This window comes from Oryctolagus cuniculus, chromosome X, assembly GCF_051225735.1.
Source record: "Oryctolagus cuniculus isolate XC-2025 breed Fujian yellow rabbit chromosome X, ASM5122573v1, whole genome shotgun sequence".
Lineage (NCBI taxonomy): Eukaryota > Metazoa > Chordata > Mammalia > Lagomorpha > Leporidae > Oryctolagus > Oryctolagus cuniculus.
Window position 1 is genome coordinate 86,318,598 of NC_142888.1, and position 24,005 is coordinate 86,342,602.

General features: G+C 37.5%; 1 protein-coding gene across 2 annotated transcripts in view; it reads right to left on the bottom strand.

Moving 5' to 3' along the window:
• RADX (RPA1 related single stranded DNA binding protein, X-linked) overlaps nt 1–24,005 on the bottom strand; it is an 81,042-nt gene that overhangs the window by 51,055 nt on the left and 5,982 nt on the right. Inside the window, exons 2-8 of one of the 2 annotated variants that reach the window (XM_002720172.5) lie at nt 19,039–19,181; nt 14,857–15,049; nt 8,811–8,919; nt 8,525–8,616; nt 8,290–8,412; nt 3,225–3,329; nt 847–1,011 (exon numbers count right to left, since the gene is read on the bottom strand). In XM_002720172.5, the coding sequence (XP_002720218.2) occupies nt 847–1,011; nt 3,225–3,329; nt 8,290–8,412; nt 8,525–8,616; nt 8,811–8,919; nt 14,857–15,049; nt 19,039–19,181 (930 nt within the window). Of the gene's footprint in view, nt 1–846; nt 1,015–3,224; nt 3,330–8,289; nt 8,413–8,524; nt 8,617–8,810; nt 8,920–14,856; nt 15,050–19,038; nt 19,182–24,005 lie in introns of both variants that reach the window. The other variant, XM_089324700.1, reaches the window with a different exon arrangement.

The window sequence follows — 24,005 nt, forward strand, 5'->3', positions numbered from 1 at the left end:
AAATACATGAGATTTTGTTTTGATATCTGGCATCTCCTGTGAAATTTTTAAAAATTAGCAAAATACATTTATAAGTTAAATTGTGATGCAGGTTTTTAGTCTAGAGTCTTTATTTTCAACATATACTTGGCATACTGAATGTAATTTATATATCATATTTCAAACTCTAAACTATTGCACATCCTCCACATACAAAAACACATTTTAGTTATTTCAAGCAATACCACATATTGCTGGTATTGTGATGTATAAGAGGATGACACTATTTATGAGATGACAGGTTAGCATTTCAAAGTTTCACTTTTTTTCCCTAAACCGTGCAGTTATCTTATAGCTTTTACAAAAGAACATGCTTATGTTAAAACTTTTCAACTGTCACATATTAATGCCACTAAAAACCAAAGTAATGTTAGCTTTCTTGTCAGTACTTCAATTCCAAATTCAGTATCTCACTTACTACAGTGTCATTCTTTATTTAAAGGTAGCACTTAATCATATACACAATATATATCAAGAGTAGCATAAAACAGTTATTAGTATCCAGAATCAAGGCATCAAATTGTTCAGTGTTCCTTTTAGGTATCTTCAGACTTTTTATGTTATGTCATAGGAGTTGAGATCTACCAAGGTCAGATGTTATCTCAGTGACATTAATGTGTTCTCTCTTTTCATTCAATCTAATAAAATAAAAACATAAACCATTAGGAGGCAAAAATCTTATCAGTGAATGTTACTATACTATACCATAATATACTCCTATAAAAGAAAATAAAGATGACTAGATGAAGTAATGTGTAACATAGTAATAGTACATAAACATATGAAGGACTGGCAATTACACAGTACCTTTAACAGAACTACTATACTTGGAAAATGTCTCTGGCACTGGTGGATAGGGGTAATATCCACCAATAACAGTATTCTTCACTTCTCCAGATTCAGTCTTTGTGGCAATCCACTGAATAAAGTTTTGTACCTTGGTATCATTGGTATAGGGCTGGTCGTTTAGATCTCCTTGCAAGAAGGGTAAAGCATAAAAGAGGAGGAAAAGATCACTATAGTAAACTGTGCAAACCTTTCTGTATAATATTATAATATTAAAACAATTTCTCATATCACCAATAACAGGTCAAGTTCATTTATTCACTTTATAGCAAATTATTACCCAAAGACAGTAAACAAATCTCAAGAAAGAAAGAAGACTGATCAGAGTTTAAGTGGGCTGAACTGTAGCTGCTTATAGGATACTAAAAACCACAGGAAAAACAGAAACTAATAATCTACATTTTTCTAACTATCCAAATGATTGACATCTTCTGAAAAACATTTTTAAATCACACATTAACTGGAAATATTAAAGTTCATATTAATCAGGTATGAACTAAACTGCCTATGAATACTGCTCAGAATTTAAATTCATGTTCTTAAAACATCCTTAAAAGTGCCATACTTATACCTAACATTATTAGTGTTTATAAAGTATTGACAAAGATATTCAAATATGTAACACTTTCCTAGTACTCTTTTTTTTAAGTAGAACTTTTATTTTTATTTTTTATTTTTATATTTTTTTTATTTGACAGGCAGAGTTATAGACAGTGAGAGAGAGATACAGAGAGAAAGGTCTTCCTTCCATTGGTTCACCCCTCAAATGGCTGCCACGGCTGGTGCGCTGCGCCGATCCGAAGCCAGGAGCCAAGTGCTTCTTCCTGGTCTCCCATGCGGGTGCAGGGCCCAAGCACTTGGGCCATCCTCCACTGCACTCCCGGACCACAGCAGAGAGCTGGACTGGAAGAGGAGCAGCCGGGACTAGAACCGGCGCCCATATGGGATGCCAGCACCGCAGGCGGAGGATTAACCAAGTGAGCCACAGGGCCGGCCCCCCTAGTACTCTTGTGTTGACAAATTTCTTAAGTGACACCATGGTAGCATTCTGGGAAACATCTCATTCCAAACTATTTCCTCACCCACATTCGAAAATTTTTGTCTTTATTATTTTGATTCTGTTATTTGAGGAAATATAGAAAAATATTAATCATTCCTCAGGATCCATGGGGCACTGGTTCCAAGACTCCCTGCTGATACCCAAATTTGCAGACACTCAAGTCCCTTATATAAAATGGCATAGTATTTACATATGACCTATGAATCTCCTCCCATGTATTTTAAGTCAACTCTACATTACTTATAATACCAAATACAGTATAAATGCTATGCAGAGACATGTTACACTGTATTTTTTATGGATAAAATAAGGAAAAAAATGTCTGGAAACATTCAGTGCAGACACAGTTTTTTTTTTTTTTTTAACCAATCTTTTTGATTTGTGGTTGGCTGAATCCAGGGATGTGGAACCATGGACTTGGAGGAGGGTTGATTGTACTTGTAGATAAGTAATGAAATACTTATTGTTGTGTAAATAAAATGTGAGTTCTTAGGACCAAAAACTAGCACAACTTCTTGCTTTATTTGGCACTATTTTAAAATATGAGGGGTGGGCATTTTTTACAGTGAGTAAAATGCTGACTGGATGTGCATACCATATTGGAGGGCCTGGGTTCAAGTCTCTGCTTCTCCATGTAGATTGAGTACCTGGCTCCTGGTTTCAGCTTGGCCCAACCCCGGCTTTTGTGGGCATTTGGAGAGTGAACCAACAGATAGAAGACTGACTGACTTTCTTTCTCTCTCATAAAATGAAAATAAATAAAATAAGAAATATTGCTAACTAAATCTATATTGTGGAACAGGGTAAATATTCTTCAATCAATCTATGATTCTGTATATTCTACATCAAACAAAAGTTAACTGAAGGACAAAAATGCAATTTTCCAAGGAGTTACAAAATCATTGCTTCAATCATAAATAATCAGAAGCAATATAGTTCAATGGTCAAATATTTATTGTTGAAACATGCTTATACTGATAGGGAATGATGACAAGAAAAAATGGCCTGTATATGTTCAGCACAGATGAAATTTTTTCCTCAAATACTTTTGATCTATGATTGGTTGTACCCATGGATGCAGAACCCATGTATATCAGGGTCTACTGTGTTTGTAGACAAGTAATAAAACTTTCCTTAATTTATAAATAAAAAGGGGCAAAAAAAAACCTATCTTGTAGTTGACTATTTTAACATAAAAGTTAATATGTGTGAAAGGTTTCTAGTGAAGAGAAAAACATATATACACAGTCAATACAATATACAGAATGAAATTACTCACCAGTAATAAACACTCGACTTTCATTTGTAGTGGTGAGGTAAAGCAGCTTAGGTACTTGAGCATCATTTCTGACAACTTTCAATTGGGTGCACATAAAATGTGTCACTGTAGAAAATGACAACATTTATGAATTTACTTTTGCATTTCAAAGCAGACACATCAAGATGAGGATCTACACATGCTTCATAAACTTTAATGAACATTGGAATTACAAGGGACTATTATTAAAATTCGGCTTCAGTAGGTCTGGGGTAGGACTTGAGAATCTGCATTTCTTTTTTAAAGGTTTCTTTATTTATTTGAAAGGCGAAGTGAGATAGAGAGAAAGATATGGAGAGAGAGAGAGGTCTTCCATCTGCTGGTTCATTCCCCAAATGGCTGCATTGGCTGGGGCTTGGCTAGGCCAAAGCCTGAACCCAGAACTCCATCTAGTTCTTCTATGTGAGTGGCAGGGGCCCAAGCACTTAGACCATCTTTTTCTGCTTTCCCAGGCACATAAGCAGAGAGCTAGATTGGAAGTGAAGCAACTGGGACTCACAGGATATAGGATGCTGGTGGTGCAAACAGTGGCTTTATGCTGCCCACAACGCCAGCACAAAGAATTTGTTTTCTAATACAATTCCAGATGGTACTGGTGCTGCCAGTCCTCTGATCAGAGCTGAAGTAAAAAGAACCTAATATTTACTAGCCTACTTTTTTTTTTTTAACCAGAGGCCTTTTCTTTAGAAAATACAATGGCTGCATCTAACTAAATCAATTTGCTTGCTGCACAAATCAAGAGTCTAAGTGTCATTCTAATTGGGCACCCAACAAGGTGAACAGTAGCTTCCTACAGAGAAAAACGCTCTATGATACTTTCACTAATTAACTCAATCTAACCCTAAACTCCAAAACTTCTTCCACCAGACAGGACTATACAATATTAACTTGTATTTGCTTATGCAAGTGTTTTCAATATCTCATGTCTTTATTTTAATCAGATTTTATGCTTCAATTACAGGGCTTATAGCGCCTATTTTCTTTTTTTAAAGATTTATTTATTTATTTGAAAGTCAGAGTCACACAGAGAGAGAAGGAGAGGCAGAGGCAGAGAGAGGTCTTCCATCCGCTGGTTCACTCCCCAATTGGCCGCAAACGGTCAGAGCTGCACCAATCCGAAGCCAGGAGCCAGGAGCCAGGAGCCAGGAGCCTCCTCCGGGTCTTCCCACAAGGGTGTATAGGCCCATGGACTTGGGCCCTCTTATACTGCTTTCCCAGGCCATAGCAGAGAGCTGGATCAGAAGTGAAGCAGCCAAGACATGAACCAGCGCCCATATGGGATGCTGGAACTGCAGGCGGCGGTTATACCTGCTATGCCACAGCGCCAGCCCCATACCTATTTTCTTTTTCCTTCACTAATGAACTTCATGGTTTCTAAAAAAGGAAACCATGAAAATGAGATTGTAAATGTTTTTAACTTCAACTACTTTTAAAAGTTGTCTATTATTTTTAACTATCTGGTTGTTTAGTTATAAAAGTTTCATTAATCCAACTATTTTTTTTAAATTCCAGTGCATTGCACGTCAAAAGGTATGGTATTTTTTTTTTATTTTTTGACAGGCAGAGTTAGACAGTGAGAGAGAGAGAGAGAGAGAGAGAGAGAGAAAGGCTTCCTTCCGTTGGTTCACTCCGTAAATGGCCACTACAGCCAGTGCTATGCCGATCCAAAGCCAGGAGCCAGGTGCCAGGTGCTTCTTCCTGGTCTCCCATTCGGGTGCAGGGCCCAAGCACTTGGGCCATCCTCCACTGCCTTCCCGGGCCACAGCAAAGAGCTGGACTGGGAGAGGGGCAACCGAGACAGAACTGGCGCCCCAACTGGGACTAGAACCTGGGATGCCAGCGCCGCAGGTGGAGGATTAGCTTAGTGAGCCGCGGCACTGGCCAAAAGTTATGGTCTTTTTTTAATTATTATTTTTTTGACAGGCAGAGTTAGACAGTGAGAAAGAGAGAGACAGAGAAAGGTCTTCCTTCCGTTGGTTCACTCCCTCAATGGCCGCCACTGCCAGTGCTGTGCCAATCCAAAGCCAGGAGCTGGGTGCTTCTCCCGGTCTCCCATGCGGGTGCAGGGCCCAAGCACTTGGACCATCCTCCACTGCCTTCCCGGGCCACAGCAGAGAGCTGGACTGGGAGAGGAGCAACTGGGACTAGAACCGGTGCCCATATGGGATGCCAGCACCGCAGGCGGAGGATTAGCCTAGTAAGCCATGGCGCCAGCCGAAAGTTATGGTCTTAAAAACTAGAAATAAATATAAATTCTTGTAATTATGTAAAAGTAAATTCTAATCTGAAAATAAAAATCTCTAGAGCATAACTTGAAACTCATTTACTACATCTCACATTTATTAGTTCTTTATTCTGTAGCAACGAAAATAAATTCATCTAAGTGCTAAGAAGTACCTTTATTTATATAGCTTTTCTTTTATTTCAAACACTGAAAGCAAATGAATATTAACGGCTAGAGATATTGATAAAGGAATATTAAAGAAATCTGTAGGGGCCAGCAATATGGCACAGCAGGTTAAACAGCCACTTGCAATGCATGCGTTTCATATCTGAGGGCTGGTTAGTTCAGGCTACACTGCTTCTTTTTTTTTTTAAATATTTATTTATTTACTTGAAAGTCAGAGTTACTCAGAGAGAAGGAGAGGCAGAGAGGTCTTCCGTCTGATGGTTCACTCCCCAGACGGCCGCAACGGCTGGAGCTGCACCAACCCAAAGCCAGAGAGTCAGGAGCTTCTTCTGGGTCTCCCACGCGGGTGCAGGGGCGCAAGGACTTGGGCCATCTTCCACTGCATTCCCAAGCCATAGCAGAGAGCTGGAGTGGAAGAGGAGCATCTGGGACTAGAACCGGCGCCCATATGGGATGCCGGCGCTTCAGACCAGGGTATTAACCCGCTGTGCCACAGCACTGGCCCCATGGCTACACTGCTTCTAATCCAGCTCCCTGCTACTTGGCCTGGGAAGGCAGTAGAAGATGGTGCAAGTACTTGGGCCGCTGTCACCCATGTTCCTGGTTCTTGGCTTCACCCTGGCCCAGATCTGGCTGTTGTGGCCATTTAGAGAGTGAACTAGTGGATGGAAGATCTCTTTAAACAGAAACAAAACCTCTAAAATCCGTTAAGACAGTAGATGTCACATTATGTTCTTAAAACAATAACAATTTTTTAAAAAGAAGAGACATCTAATGCTAACTTCATGGCTACTAAAAATATGAGTCATATCTAACACTTTCTGTTTGTCTTCCCCAGGACATAACTTAAACTCTCTGGATATTTACTTTCTTACCTGATAATTTATTAAAAAATGAACTCTTTAAAATTTTTAGAAGATAGCAGACAGCACAAAATGAGATGATATCTATAAGCATCTGGCATATTTAAACTCATAATATTATCTTCTCTTATTCAACTTCTTTTGTGTTTGTGTATGTGAGCATGTTTATGTTTGAAGGGTCTTCAAAAATTCCATTGAAATGTATATTATAAAAAATGCATGAATTTCAAATGTTTTTGTACCAAAATAAATTTATACTTTTATTTAATTGTTCTATACTTTGGGAAATATATATTTGTATGTGTGTGTGTGTGTATATATATATATATATATATATATACCATATATCAAAGGATTTTGGTATTATTCCAGAAGATCCATGGTCATGATCCCATGGAGCCCCCTTAATACTCACCATTCATTTAAAGGCTATTTTTTCTTTCACTCTTGATCAAAAGATAAAAACAAATTGCGAGTGTTGTCAACTATTGTACTAGAATAATTTTCAACAAGGTTCTCAGAATGTACCTTTCTGGGAAAAACATATTTTGTGCTATCACAAGAAATAGAATATGCATGCTTTGCAAAGTTTCTGTGAACAACTGCTATTTAAAGTGGCTACAAACAAAAGGACTTGGCCATAAAATGCACCAAAAAGAAGGTAATGGAATTATCACTATATGTCATTGCTGTTCATCTCTTAGGCCCTAAGAGTAGGTGATGTGGTTACAGCCCACTCACTTTGGAGGCTCATGCCTTGGTTATGGCCATAATGTTCTTTCTGTCCCATTCTCCAAAACTTGGCATGAGGTTGTTTTATTTAGACATATTTAAAAACTTAGCCTCACAAGCAAAGAGCAAGATCTAATGAGGCAGATGTGTGTAATACTGTTTTGCATAGACACTGAAGGAAGAGAACAGCTCTGTATATAGCCTCGAGGTTTTTGGTGCTCTATAATTTCTGTCTTACTTTTGGTAAAAAAAAAATAGATGTAATAAATACTGAGAATTTCCTCAATGTTGGCAAGCATTTAACACAGATAACAATCATTATCTATTCATGTAATCACTTAGACAATAGTGAAATAGCACTTAAATAGCTTGATGTTCTGAATTCAAGTAAGCAAACATTCATTCAAATTGTTGAAAAGTAATAAATGTACTTTTTTCTTATATCTGAAGAGTAGCCTGTATGTTATATGAAATACATAATAAGGCATTCCTAAAGTATTTTCAGATAAATAAAACTAATGGAAAAATATTTCTATATGTGAATGAATGCAAGGGGGAAACACCTTTGTCAAAATAACAAAATAGTGACCAGCTGGTATAAGACCACCAAACCTAATATTAATTTCATACTCAAGTGGAATCATACTTACCACTGTCATTATTTAATCACATATGCTGCCAATCCTCTACTCATAAGTATCATGTTAGGAATGTCTTAAATTTTACTGAATCTTAAGTTTCTTTAATGTGTGAATTCTAACAATGAGAATTGATAAGAATATCTGTTTTCTCAAAAACTAGTCTGAATCCCAAGTTAATTCTTTAGACAATCAAAGGTGGTTAATATCTATAATACCAAATGTCATATTAATATAGCAAATATTAAACATTCTCAGACTGCCAGAATTTGCTAACTCAATAACATGCCACTTCTATAAATCATAATTTTCAACTATATTTTTAAAAAGTTAATGCTCCTGCTTCTAAAACCAAAAGGATAAAAATATTATGAATTAAGTACTTGGATGAATATTTTCAAAGATTTCTGGCTGAGATGTAGAAAACAGTTCCACAATAAATGGTTGCTCTGAAGATCCATCAGCAATGTGAATCCAACGATAAGACCAAAAATCTTCACGGTTTTCTATATTTGGATAGAATATTAAAATAAATGAAAATAGCTGATTACATATACATATGAAGATAGAATTACTTAGTGAAATACTTTTTATGAATTTCAAACTTAAAAATTTTACCTTTCTTTTTTGATCGCTGGACCCTTCCTACAAAAACTAAAAGGCCAATAACATCACAGATACTATCTTTTGGCATATCATCCAGTTCTGATCTAAAAAAGAAAAGTAATAAAATAGATATTACATCTTTAATCAATGAAAAGGCATCCTTCAACAGTGACTGTGAAACTGTATATTACATAACTGCTACAGCATAATTTTGGGGAGATTTTTAGCAAATATAATACATTATTTTTAGCAACATTGAAAATTGATATTTAAAGCATTTTACAAGAAACTGTTTTACCTTGTGATAAATCGATAATTTAATTTTGGCAATTTCCATTCTGGTTTAACCTGATTTTCTGGAATGATAATTATATTAGTTGGAGGATCTCGAAGATTCAGGCCAATTTCTGGAAAACAAACATATTCTTTGAATATAGTATCTAATATATACTAAAGAATATATATCTGCATAAATTACACAGTAAAATAATAAGACTGTACACTTTTAAATCCACCACTAAACCCAAGAACTAGACCATTATCAATGACCTTTTTATCTCTATCAAAACATTCCATCATCAAACATCAAAGTTTAACCATATCTTGAATTTTGTAATTTTTTTGCCAAAAAAAAAAAAACAGGCTTTATCACTTGTTTGTCTTTACACTTAAAACATGATACCAGTGGCAGTGTTTGTTTCTGAACTATATGCCAATAGAATCATTTTTTTCTTTGAGAACAAGTTTTTTTTAAATTATTTACTAAGTTTAAGTCTCTTTATTGGATATAATAATGAGTATACTTAAAAATCCCACAAAATCCAATACACCAATAAAAACTAAAATACTTAATGGGGACTATAGTCTTCTTCCATAAATATCCACATCCTTTCGCTATCACCATTCCATACTTCTTTTTTAATCCTTTTTGAATTTTTTCCCAAAGAAAACTTTTATTTAAGGAAGACAAACTTCATGCACTTCATAAATCAAACTTTAGGAACATAGTGATTCTTCCACTGTACCTGCCCTCCCACCCACACTCCCACCCCTCTTCCTTTTCCCTCTCCTATTCCCATTCTTATTTTTCACTAAGATCTATTTTCAATCATACACATATAATTAACTCTATACTAAGTAAAGAGTTTTAAAAATTGTATGAAAAAAAAAACTATTCCTCAACAGTCAAAACATGGGTTGTTCAAAGTCACTGCATCTCGAAGTTGATTTCATTTCATTTTTTAAGCATTCTTTTTTTTGATAAACTTAATTAACTTTAAAGAAGAACCCAAGAATGATACATCTTTTGCGAGCACTTAGACATAACTACAACTTATGAGCCTTAATAATACCCTCCACTTAATACACTAAAACAAAGTAAATCTTTGAGAACAAGTTTTACTATTAACTCTTATAGTCCAACTCTTTTAGGACAAAAGTCTTGCATGGGAAGTTAGTGCATAGTGACTCCTGTTGTTAATTTAACAATTAATTCACTTATGTATGTGGTCAGTGATCACCCGAGTCTCTGGACATGAGCTCCCTAGGCTATGGAAGCCTTTTGAACCCACAAACTCCTTCAGTATTTAGACAAGGCTATAAGCAAAGTGAAAGTTCTCTCCTCCTTTCAGAGAAAAGGACATTCATCTTTGATAACTACTTCTTTCCACTGGGACCTCACCCCACAAAAGTCCTCTGTGTAGGACACTTTTTTGCCACAGTATCTTGGTTTTCCTTTTTTTTTTTTTTATTTGACAGATAGAGTTTGACAGTGAGAGAGACAGAGAGAAAGGTCTTCCTTCCGTTGGTTTACCCCCCAAATGGTCGCTACAGCTGGAGCTACGCCGATCCAAAGCCAGGAGACAGGTGCTTCCTCCTGGTCTCCCATGTGGGTGCAGGGGCCCAAGCACTTGAGCCATCTTCCACTGCCTTCCCGGGCCACAGGAGAGAGATGGACTGGAAGAGGAGCAACCGGGACTAGAACCCAGAGCCCATATGGGATGCCCGTGCTGCAGGCGGAGGATTAACCAAGTGAGCCATGGCGCCAGCCCCAGTATCTTGGTTTTCCATGCCTGAAATGCTCTCATGGGCCTTTCAGCCAGGCCAGAATGCCTTACGGGCTGATTCTGAGGCCAGAGAGCTACTTAAAGCGATTGTTATTCTATGAATCTGCTGTATGGATTGCTTCTCATGTTGGAGCATTCACTCCTTTTTAATTCTATCTATTATTATTACCAAACACATAATCCTATTTATATGATCACTTTAACACTTAATCCTATCCACATGCTCACGTTAACACTTAAAATGCTATTTTTACTACCCAGCTTAAAAGGGATTTGGAGTCCCATGACAAATTTTTTTTTAAAGATTTATTTATTTACTTGAAAGTCAGAGTTACACAGAGAGAGAAGGAGAGGCAGAGAGAGAGAGAGGTCTTCCATCCGCTGGTTCACTCCCCAGATGGCTGCAACAGCCGGAGCTGTGCTGATCCAAAGCCAGGAGCTAGCAGCTTCTTCCTGTTCTCCCATGCAGGTGCAGGGGCCCAAGCACATCGGCTATCTTCTACTGCTTTTCCAGGCCATAGCAGAGAGCTGGACTGGAAGTGGAGCAACGGGGACTTGAACCAGTGCCCATATGGGATGCCGGCACTGCAGGTGGTGGCTTTACCCATTAAGCCAGAGAACCGGCCCCTAGAATCATATCTTAACAATACTCAAGGGTTACTTTCTCCACTCAGCATTATATTACTAAAATTCATCCATGTAACTCTATGTGGTATTTTTATTTTCATTTCCACAACTGAACAATGTTCCAATGTGTTTAATATTCTACAATTTACTTGTCCATTATTGTGTTGGTGAACATCTAGATTAATTCCAGGTTTTTGCTATTATAAACATGCTGTTATGAACATTTTTGAATCGTTCTGCACAAAGAGGCAAGGGTTTTTCTAAGGTATTATACCTACGACTAGATATCCTGGATTGTATGATATGTAAATGTTCACAATTGCAGGATAATCCCAAGTAATTTTAAGTGATAAATGTATTGTAAGTTCTTCCAAAAGTTTATCTTTCAAATTTAAAAATTTGATACATGTAAGGTTGATTTTTAGGTGATATGAGATTGGCCCATAATATCATCTTTCTTTCTCCAAATTGGGGAAGTTTTCTGTAATTGTTTCACTAAATTTCAAATGAATTTCTGAATCAGTTTGTCACTTCTAGAAGAAAATCTGGTGGCATAGCACTTAATCTTTATTTTTAAAAAATATTTATTTTATTTATTTGAAAGAGTTTCAAAGAGAGGTAGAGACAGAGAGAGAGAGAGGTCTTCCATCCACTGGCTCACTCCTCAAATGGCCACAATGGCTGGAACTAGGCCAATCTGAAGCCAGGAGCCTCTTCTGGGTGTCTCACATGGGTTCAGGGGCCCAAGTACTTTGGCCATCCACTGCTGCTATCTCTGGTGCATTAGCAAAGAGCTGGATTGGAAATAGAGCAGCCAGGACTCAAACCAGCATCTATAAGGAATGTTGGCGCTGCAGGCCAGGGCATTAACCCACTGCACCATAGTGCCGGCCCTGGCACTTAATCTTTAGATTAATTTGGGAAGACTTGACATATTTATGAAATTGAGACTAACCTCCTGCCTGTGAATACTGGATATTCCTCCAGTTTATTTAGGTCTTTCTCAATGTTTTTCAATAATGTGTTATAATCATTTCCAAATGGTTCTTACCTATTTTCTGTTAGACTTCTAGATACCTGATAGTTATTATCAAAGAATGCAAATGATGCTTCCTAAATGATAACTTCTGGAGCTGGCATGGTGGCACAGTGAGTTAATCTGCCACTTGTAATGACAGCATCTCATATCAGAGCAACAGTTCCAGTCCTGGCTAGCCTGCTTCCCAAAGAGATTTCTTGCCTAATGTGCCAGGGAAGGCAACAGAAGATGACCAAAGTACCTAAGCTGCTGCTACCCACCTGGGAGACCCATAAGGGGTTCCTGGCCCCTGATGTAGGCCTGGCCTAGCTTTGGCTGCTGTGGCCACTTGGGGAGTGAACCAATATGCAGATGATCTTTCTCTCCCTTCCTCTTTCTCCTCTTTCCCCTCTCTTTCATTCTGCCTTTTAAATAAATAAAAAACAAATCTTTAAATTATAATGTCTAATTCATTATTATTGGGGTATACAAAAATCAACTGACTTTCATATGTTGATCCTATGGCTAATTCTGACAATATCTCATTTTTAAATAAAAATATTTATCTTTATTTATTTGAGAGAGGAGGAAGCAAGTTGCCTAGTTCTTTCCCCAAATGCCTGCAATAGCTAAGGCTGGGCTACGCTAAAGCTGAGAGCCTGAAACTCAGTCTGAGTCTCCCATGTGGGTGGCAGGAACCCAACTACTTGAGCTATTATCTGCTGCCTACCAGATTGTGAATTAGCAAGAACCTGGAATCAGAAGTGGAGCCAGGATTCGAACTCAAGCACTCTGAAATGGGATGAAAGCATCCCAAGTGCCATCTTAACTTCTTAGCCAAATGCCTACCTCTGCTTATGATTTTAATAAGAAATCATGAGATTTTTTCCCCATAAGATAGATATTTAAGAAAACAACAAACACCTCCACATTTGTGTAATTATTCTCTAAGTAATTAAGCTTAATGGATTAGCTGGGGAATTAGAAAGCATATAAATACAGATTCAGAATAAAAGTATTATAAACTAAAAATAGTACTTAAACTTGTGATGCAATCTATAATTCTGAAAAATTAATACAAAAATCACATTAATAAAAAAAGGAATCATATAATATATTGACCTGAACAATTCTGAAATATCAGGTGTTACAATGTCAAAGCAGATTTCAGAGGCCAGTGCTGTGGCGTAGTGGGTAAAGCCACCACCTGCAGCACCGGCATCCCATATGGGTGCTGGTTTGATTCCTGGCTGCTGCACTTCCAGTCCAGCTCTCTGCTATGGCCTGGGAAAGCAGAAGATGGCTCCAGTCCTTGGGCACCTGCACCTGCGTGGGAAACCAGGAAGAAGCTCCTGGCTCCTGGCTTCAGATCAGCCCAGCTCCCGCTATTGCAGCCATTTGGGAAGTGAACCAGTGGATGGAAGATCTTTCTCTCCTCTCTCTCTCTCTCTCTCTCTCTCTCCCTCCCTCCCCCTCTCCCCCTCTCCCCCTCTCCCCCTCTCCCCCTCTCTGCCTCTGCCTCTCTGTAACCCTGGCTTTCAAATAAATAAATAAAACTTTAAAAAAATTTCAACATTAATTAGGAAAAGCCCTTTCAAGTTAGAAGCAATTGGCGATATTTGCATATTGACTAAATGTTACACAATAGTGTTGCATCAGTTTTAAATTTCTTTATTTTGGTAACTGTACTATGATTATGTGATCTTGGTTCTTAGTAAATATACACTGAAATATTACTGAAACATTTAGAGGTTAAAGGGTATGTATAATGGCTATAACTTTCAAATAGTTCAGACAGAAATATATATATATGTGTGTGTATGTATTATATAGAAATATGTATGTATGTGTGTATGTGATATATACTTCAGAGTACTTCAAAGAGTTCATGGAAAAATGGAATTAAAATGCAAGTTTATTTTGGTGAAAAAATTTTTGAAATCCATGTATAGTTTTTACAAAATATACATTTCTAGGAACTTTTTGGAAGACCCAGTGTGTGTGTGTGAGTGTGTGAGTGTGAGTGTGTGTGTGTGTGTGTTTGTGTGGAGAGGGAGAGAAAGAATGATAAAGCAAAGGTAAATGTAAATGTAAATAATTGTTAAATATGGGCAAGGGGTATATAGGAGTGCTTTATCCTATAATTTCAACTTTTATGGAAGTCTGAAGTTATTTCAAAATAAAAGCTTATCGGGGCTGGCATTGTGGCCATTTCAGAAGTGGACCAGCAGATGGAAGACCTCTGTCTCTCATTCTCCCTGTAACTATGCTTCTCAAGTAAATAAATAAATCTAAAAAAAAAAAAAACACAAAAGCTTATCAAAAGTCATTTTGAGATGGCACCTAGTACTAACAGCAAAATATATTCAGGTCATTAACTTAATATTGTATGACAAACTAAAACAAAAATGAATACATCCCAAGTAGAGCTCACTCTTTTTATCAACAAATATTTGAGATGCTTTTCCTTAATAAATATGTGGATTTGTTAAATTACGTAATTGCTTGAAAATCTTATGGATGAAAGAATTAAAAGGTTTGTCAGCCTATAACAACTTCAGTAATTTTATGATCATTTGTAAATGTATATAAACAAAATAGCTATCAGACAACAAACTCGTTGAATACTTAACCCATTGTAGAAATTGATTTGATCTGTGGATCCACAGGGAGAGGATGCATCCTGAATTGATAACTCTTTTTAACAGAATAATCTTGAAGCAGAAGAACTAAGCCAACTCGCAAACTTTTATACCACTCAGGACATAGGGCATTCCACAAAATCACTAACACTGTGCCTGAACGGTCAGCAACTTCCAAAACAGTCTGGAAAAACAGTGTAAGAGAACATACATATTTGTTATTTTTATATACACAGATTATATATAGTATATTATTTGTGAAGTTACATTGATAGAAAATAACATTAAAATTTAAGTCCTCATTACTGATGATTCAGTTGTCAATTCTGCAAGATCGGCGATCTAAAGGAAATGCCTTCTTAAGATGTACTACTAACTTTCTGGGTGACTATAAACTGAGCACAGGTCAGATCTCATTTATAGTTAGTTCTCCTATAATGCTTAGTATATTGCCTCACACTGAGTAATCAGGTAATACTTTTGTCAATTGACTGAGGCAAATCATATTTTAAAGTTTTTAAGTGACGATCTTGATACCATTCCTGATTATTTTACTACTAGAGGGCCTTGATATTAATATTATAAAACTTTAGGGAGACATATAACTAAGTGAGCACAACACCATCAAGGCATTGATTATATCAGTTTACTTGCAGTGGCATCTGAAGCTTTGGTTTCCATAATGTGACAATTATTTCTAAGATACTACTTGAGAACCTATTCTAGCAGAAGAAACATATTAATGCCAGTATACATTATTGCTCAGACTGGTTATGGTCAAAATAGAGAAATCTGTTAAGAAGAAAATATTTTATGGTGTTTTTCTCAGTTTTAAAATACAGTGACAGACAACAGTGGTTCTGCCTAAAGGTAGCCTTCAAAGTGTTCTCTAGCTTTTAAGTTTTTTTCATAAATTCTGATGTTACATTCTCAGATCCTTTCTCTTACTGATAAATATATATTTTGGGTAATTTACCCCTTTACTCATTATACACATACTGAATTCCTATTATGTCCCAGACATTATGTTGGTCACTGGGATGAAAAGAAGAGCCAGATACTATCTCTAATAATAACAGCTAAAAACTAGGGGGCCCAGCACTGTGGAGTAGTGAGCTAAGCCTTCGTCTGAAGTGCTGGCATCCCATATGGGATAGTCCTGGCTGCTCCTCTTCTGATCCAGCTCTCTGCTATGGCCTGGGAAAGCAGCAGAGGATGGCTCAAGTGCTTGGGCCGCTGCACCCACATGGGAGGCCTGGGAGAAGCTCCTGGCCTCTGGCTTTGGATTGGCTCAGCACTGGCCATTTCAGCCATTTGGGGAGTAAACCAGCAGATGGAAGACCTCTCTCTCTGTCTCTCCCTCTCTCTGTACCTCTACTTCTCAAATAAATAAATAAAATCTTTTAAAAAAAACTATATAGAACTTACTATATGCCTGAAATATATGTGAATCCTTTACCAACATTAACTAGTTCAACCCTCACATCATCCTTGTAAGGTAAATATAGTTACTATCTCCATTTTATGGATGAGTATACTGATGCTTAAAGAGGTTAACTAACTTCCATAATATAATAAAGATTAAAAATTATAGACAGAGCTGAAATTTGAACTTAGCTCACTTGAATACAGGGCATGAACACTGAATCATTATAGCACATTGCTTTCCTAAAGTAGCAGAGTGTACAGTAGAATAAGCTTAACAAATCTATTAACAAATAGGTACATACAGGTTATATATACACCGTGATAGCTGTATGAAAGGTAGGGCATGCAGTAGAATGTATAGTTGGTTCTTCCTACTCACTATGCATATGCTTATACAGGGAAAGGCTTAAAGCAGCAGTAAGCATTGAACTTAAGGTTGGTTTTGCAGTTTGATAAGCATTAGAAGGAAAATCACTCTAGGGAGAAGGAATAATATGAGCAGAGGCATGAAAGGCTGAAAACAACTGGTTACCTTTGTGAAATTCTAGATAGGGCAATTTGGCTAGTTTGTGGTATGAAGAGCTCAGGAGGAAATGTAACCAGAGGTAAGCAAGAGGAGCAAGATGATGAGACTTAGGACACAGGAATACAAAGTAACAAACAGATAAAAAAAAAAATCCACGGAGGAGCATATTTCAACAATCAAGAAGCAAAAAACTATAAGGGAATGACTAAATAATTTACAAAATCATGACAGAATCTATAGCTATGAAAAACTATAAAGACCTTTAATGATATAAAAATACTTAAGAAAATGTTAAATGATACAAAATCATATGCACAATATGCCACCATTTTGTAAAGTAATTCCATGTGATATGCATATATAGGTGATATATGAAACATGTATGGCATGATAGAAGATGCGTCCATAATATGTAAAGAAATGAATATATAAATAATTCATACACATACAGAAAGGGAATAAAACACATCATGTAAACAGAGCTCTTTCTGCGTGGTAGGATCTTGAGTAGTATCAGGATTATTCTTTTTTTATTTTTAAAAAAAGATTTATTTATTTCATCCAAAGGGCAGAGTTACAGAGAGGCAGAGACAGAGAGAGAGAAAAAAAAAGAAAGAGAGAGAGAGGTCTTCATCCACTGGCTTACTCCCCAAAGAGCCACAATGGCTGGAGCTGTGCCGATCTGAAGCCAGGAACCAGGAGCTTCCCCCAGGTCTCCCATGTAGGTGCAGGGGCCCAAGGATTTAGGGCATCTTCCACTGCTTTCCCAGGTGTATTAGCAGGGAACTGAATCAGAAGTGGAGCAGCTGGGACTCAAACTGGTGCCCGTATGGGATGCTGGCACTATGGGTGGCAACTTTACCCAATACCCTATAGCACTGGCCCCTCAGGATTATTCTTTTTATAAGCTTTCTACATTTTCCAAATTCCCTACAATAAACATATATAACCTTTATAATAAGAGCTTAATAGAACACCTAAAATAGTTCTTGATAACATGAAAAAATACAATAAACTATTACATAAAAAGAAACAACACAGCCAATCAAGAAAATAGATCTCATCAGCACTATATGGCTCATAAAGTCAAGATAACAGAAAAGTCACATAAATTTGATAATTAGGTTACTTGTGGATGACAAGTTGGAGAATAAAGCCCAACTAATTAATGTTGAGAAGTCAATGAGAGGCAGGAAAGTAAAAACACCCAGCACAGTGTACTTGTCACTTGGATATTTAAGGGGTGCCATTTCAGACAGGGGAGCAGCAAGTGGAGGGGCCCAGATAAAGGATCATGTCTGACATGTTTGGGGAAGGTGGAATTTACACACATGAGTCTGAGAAGACAATACAAAAAATGTGTCATTCTATAAATTAAATATGTAAATGCTTAGTAGGGGAAATTATTAGATGACGTTTTTTCCACAGAATGTTTTAAGGGAATTGAGTTTAGATCCAAGATCTCAGGAAGTAATTAAATGGTTCAACAAGGCAGAGGGCGTTTTTGATGGAACAGTGTCCCAGGCACATGGTAAATCATACATATATATCTGTTATGAATAAAGATATCTGAATATAAGGAGAGAAGAGGCCTATCTGAAAGAAGAAGATATTGAAGACAAAGAAAAAGGTGTGGGGGCTGGCACTGTGGCATACTGGGTAAAGCCAACAGTGCCAGCATCCCATATGGGCGTCGGTTCTAATCCTGGCTGTTCCACTTCTGATCCAGCTCTCTGCTATGGCCTGGGAAAGCAGCAGAAGACAGCCCAAGTCCTTGGGCCCCTGCACCCATGTGGGAGACCCAGAAGAAGCTCCTGGCTTTGGATAGGCACAGCTCTGGCCGTTGTGGCCAACTGAGGAATGAACCAGCAGATGGAAGACGTCTCTCTCTCTCTCTCTCTCTCTCTCTCTCTCTCTCTCTCTCTCTGCCTCTGCATTTCAAGTAAATAAATAGATCTTAAAAAAATAAAAGAAAAATGTGTGAAGAAGGCCAGGTGAATCAGGGAACTAAAGGGTACCAATACAGAAAGAATTCCCTTTTTGTAATATAAATTACATAATAAATACTTTGTAATACACAGCTATGCACATTTTTAAATTATTAAATTGAATCTAAGAAATATTATTTAAACAAGTAAGTTATCCTAACATGGAGTGATGTCTTTAAGTTATAATTTAGAATTTTAAATAAACATGTAATATCTTATCATTGCTAGTACCTGGTATGGCTCAATTGTCTTTTTATCAGGTTTCCCATAGTATCGCAGTTTTGATTTACGCAAGATCCTCACAAGCAGTGCAGGAAAGTCATTTCTGTCAGTCCAGGTTGTTTCAAGATGAGAAAGGGAAATTATTTTAGTATCTAGAACACAAAAAGGAGGAAAACATTTTAACATATCATGTTAACTTCAAAGATCTATTTTAATTGTTAAAATGGTAGCCAAATCATACCCACAGCAATTGCTAAGGCAGTCTGTATACTTCTCCAACATAAATGACACACTATATCCTTACTCATAACAGATATATATGTATGATTTACCATGTGCCTGGGACACTGTTCCATCAAAAATGCCCTCTGCCTTGTTGAACCATTTAATTACTTCCCAAGATCTAAACTCAATTCCCTTAAAACATTCTGTGGAAAAAAGTCATCTAATAATTTCCCCTACTAAGCATTTACATATTTAATTTATAGAATGACACATTTTTGTATTGTCCTCTTAGATTCATGTACGTAAATTCCATCTTCCCCAAACATGTCAGACATGATCCTATATCCGAGCCTCTGCACTTGCTGCTCCCCCTGTCTGAAACAGCACCCCTTAAATATCCGAGTGACTTTCTTTCTTTCCTATTCAAGTTTTTCTCAAAGGTCATTTTCTCAGTGGTGTTATTCCCAACAACCCAATTGAAAACTGACCCCTTTTCTTATCCTGCATCCCACTTTATTTTTCTAAATACAACTTACTATTTTCTCATATACCATACAATTTACTTGGAAATGTTTATTCTTCAAGCCTGTTGGCAAGCAGAAAAACTGTTTAAAAGCTATTAATCAGGGGCCGGTACTGTGGTGCAGTGGGTTAAGGCCCTGGCCTGAGACGCCGGCATCCCATATGGGCACAGGTTCTAGTCCCGGCTGCTCCTCTTCTGATTCAGCTGTCTGCTATGGCCTAGGAAAGCAATGGAGGATGGCCCAAGTGCTTGGGCCCCTGCACCCACATGGGAGACCCAGAGGAAGCTCCTGGCTCCTGGTTTTGGATCGGAGCAGTTCCAGCCATTGCAGCCATCTGGGGAGTGAACCAGTGGATAGAAGACCTCTCTCTCTCTGTAACTCTTTCAAATAAATAAAATAAATCTAAAAAAAACCTTTTTGTTTAAAAAAAGCTATTAATCATCTTAAAGGATTAACCTATACTTCTGGTTTCAATATTCCTTGGGTTAAGAGAGGTTCCATTTGAAGTTCTCTTCACATTTTGCTCTCTTACAACCTACATTCCCAACTTTTAAAATCTGAACTTGCATTACTTCCAGTAGTCATTTTGCTATAGCAACTTCACTTTTGTCTTTATTGTGATATGAAATCCTACTTGTAATTTCTTTTAAACAAGAGTTCAAATGCATTTCACAATTATGCCTATATAATAAACACACACACAGTTTTCAGTATTATTAGGTAGGACATTTTGTGTAATTTTCCTTCCAGATTCTCCTAATATAGACAGTCTCTTAATTATGATGGTTTGCTCACAATTTTTCAACTTTAAAATGGGTAAAAGTATGCTTTCAGTACACTTCAAATTTCAAATTTTGATCTTTTCCCAGGCTAGTGATATGTAGTATGACCCTCTCTTTTGCACTGGCAGTGAGTTCAGTTCCCTGTCAGCCTCTCTATCAGGATGGGAAACAACCTATACACTGTACTGCATTGTTAAACTAAGATATTCAGTAGGTTAGGCATATTAATGTATTTTTGACTAATGAAAATTTTAATGTACAATGGGTTTATCAGGATGTAACCCTCTCCTAAATTGAAGAGCATCTACACAGTAATAGCCCAGGACTCCAGGTCCGAATAGTCGATCTGAGGTCATTACGTGATTACTTTTTACTAGAGTCAAATTGCAGATCAGCTTTGAATTATCTGAACAAGTGGAACATTCTTGATCAACAAAGGCACTTATGCCTCTTTTACTGGCAGGAATAAATTCAAGAGCTAAACAGCTTTTATAACACCAGAAGTCTAAGAACTACTGTTTCCATTATAATTAGGTCCAGAGTTAGTTGTTATCAGAACCTGGCTTATTTAACATTTTTCCTAGTTTGGGTTTTTAAATCAAACTTCATAGAAAAAAATATATCTCCAAAAAGAAATCACAGACTATTTATTATAGACAGGGAGAAATTTGTATGAGTTGGAACAATATATGTGTAAATTTTCAAACAAGAATAAAAAGAAATAAATTAGGTATCAAATATAAACCAGTAACAAACAGAGCAGTGATTCTTAAACTTTTTGGTCTAAGGAGTCTTTTACATGCTTTAAAATTAATGAGGATCTAGGTGCCAGTGCTGTGGCACAGCGGGTTAACACCCTAGCCTGAAGCGCCGGCATCCACATGGGCGCCGGTTCTAATCCTGGCTGCTCCACTTCCAATCCAGCTCTCTGTTATGGCCTGGGAAAGCAGTAGAAGATGGTCCAGGTCCTTGGGCCCCTGCACCCACGTGGGAGACCCGGAGGAAGCTCCTGGCTCCTGGCTTCAGATCAGCACAGCTCTGGCCATTGCGGCCATCTGGGGAGTGAACCATTGGACGGAAGACCTCTCTCTCTCTCTCTCTCTCTCTCTGCCTCTCCTATCTCTGTTTAACATTGACTTTCAAATAAATAAATCTTTAAAAAAATTAATGAGGATCTTGAAAAGCTTTTGTTTGTATATATTATATATCAATGGTTAGTATGTTATAAAGTAAATAATTTTTTCAAAATCACTGCATTTAAAAACAATAATAAACGTAATATGTATAATAACAAATAACATACTTTTGACTATTTTTCAAAACAAAAATAGAGGGCATTCTTTCACCTTTCTTTCTTTCTTTCTTTCTTTCTTTTTTTTTTTTACAGGCAGAGTGGACAGTGAGAGAGAGAGAGACCGAGAGGAAGGTCCTCCTTTGCCGTTGGTTCACCCTCCAATGGCCGCCGCAGCCGGTGTGCTGCGGCCGGCGCACCGCACTGATCCGATGGCAGGAGCCAGGTACTTATCCTGGTCTCCCATAGGGTGCAGGGCCCAAGCACTTGGGCCATCCTCCACTGCACTCCCTGGCCACAGCAGAGAGCTGGCCTGGAAGAGGGGCAACTGGGACAGAATCCGGCGCCCCGACAGCGCCCCGACCGGGACTAGAACCCGGTGTGCCAGCGCCTCAAGGCAGAGGATTAGCCTAGTGAGCAGCGGCGCCGGCCCCTTTCACATTTCTATAAATCTCTTTAGTATTTAGCTTAATAGAAGACAGTTAAAGACTCATCTTTAGCATTCAGTCTGTTTTAGTATCACACAGCATGTAGTCTCTGTAAAATTACAAGAGAATGAGAGTGCAAAAAGGCAAGTAAAGCATTCATACTATTATGAAAGTAGTTTTGACCTCATGAAGTCCTGAAAATCTCTGGGGGAAACCTCTAGGGAGTCCTTTTTAAAAATGCTATTAAAAAATAAATCAAAGAAATGCAGAAATAAATCAAGAAAAAAGCTAAAAATAATGAAATAGGAGACATGATACCATAATAAAAAGAAATGGCAATCATAAATCTAATTCTTTGGAAAAAAGTAATGAAAAGGTAAATCTTTGGCAAATTCATCATGAAAAACAAAAATAAATGTGGTATTCAGAATGTGACTGACTATATACAGAGGGAAAATGGTTAAACCAGTATGTGTGATTTTTATTGATAAATTTGAAAGTACCAGTGAAATAGATAATCTTCTAGAGAAATATAAATTATTAGTATTATCTGAAGATGCAGAAGAAAACTGGAACAGGAAGAAAATGAAAAAAGTTCACAAATACTGGCTTCCAAAATACTGGCCGGTTCACAGGAAATTCTAAAAATATTCAAATAGCTCTTACTCTCAATAACCATAATCTGTCCCTGAGTCCAGGAAAATATAGAAATTACATCAATTCATTTTATAAACATAGTAATCGGGAAAAATTCTGACAGAAATATGTACAAAACACAAAATATTTTCTCTTGGTTCAGGAGGGGTATAGTATAAATCCTGAGTAATTCTGGAGACTGACACAGACATGTAAGTTTAAATGATTTTATTAAAACATTGAATGCAACCCCCAGGAGAATGCAAGAATAATGCATAGCTTCTGAACCACTAAAAGAAAAAAATATTGTAAGCCTTACAAAAGTAAAAAAGCCAAAAAAAAACAATAAAATATGGAATACGGTAAACATAAAGTAGGAAATTAGAAATAGGCACAAGCATCATTAATTGCATTAAATTCATCTCTTAAAAGAAAAAAAATTAGTTTGGGTCGAAAAGCAGGCTCTTAGCTACATGCTTCTTAAGACAGAAATGTAGGGGCCAGCACTGTGGTGCAGTGGGTTAAAGCTCTGGCCTGAAGTGGCAGCATCCCATATGGGTGCTGGTTCCAGTCCTGGCTGCTCCTCTTCTGATCCAGCTCTCTGCTATGGCCTGGGAAAGCAGTAGAAGATGGCCCAAGTCCTTGGGCCCTGCACCAATGTGGGAGACCTGTTAGAAGCTCCTGGCTCCTGGCCTCGGATCAGCGCAGCTCTAGTTGTTGCAGCCATTTGGGGAGTGAACCAGCAGATGGAAGACCTCTCTCTGTCTGTAACTCTGTCTTTCAAATAAATAAAATAAATCTTTAAAAAAAAGAGAGAGAAATCTAAAGCAAAATGGAAATAAAGGTATGGACAAGCATGCCCTTGGCCAGTGGATCGAAATCAAGTGTCATTTTAAAAAAAGATTTCTTTTTTTTATTTCAAAGTTATAGAGACAGGGCGAATGGGGAATGGGGAGGAGGGCAGAGGCAAGAGTGCCAGAGAGAGAGAGAGAGAGAGAGAGAGAGAAGGAAATTCATCTACTGGTCTATCTCCAAAATGGCGACAACAGCTAGACTGGTCCAGGCTGAAACCAGGAGACTGAAATTCCAT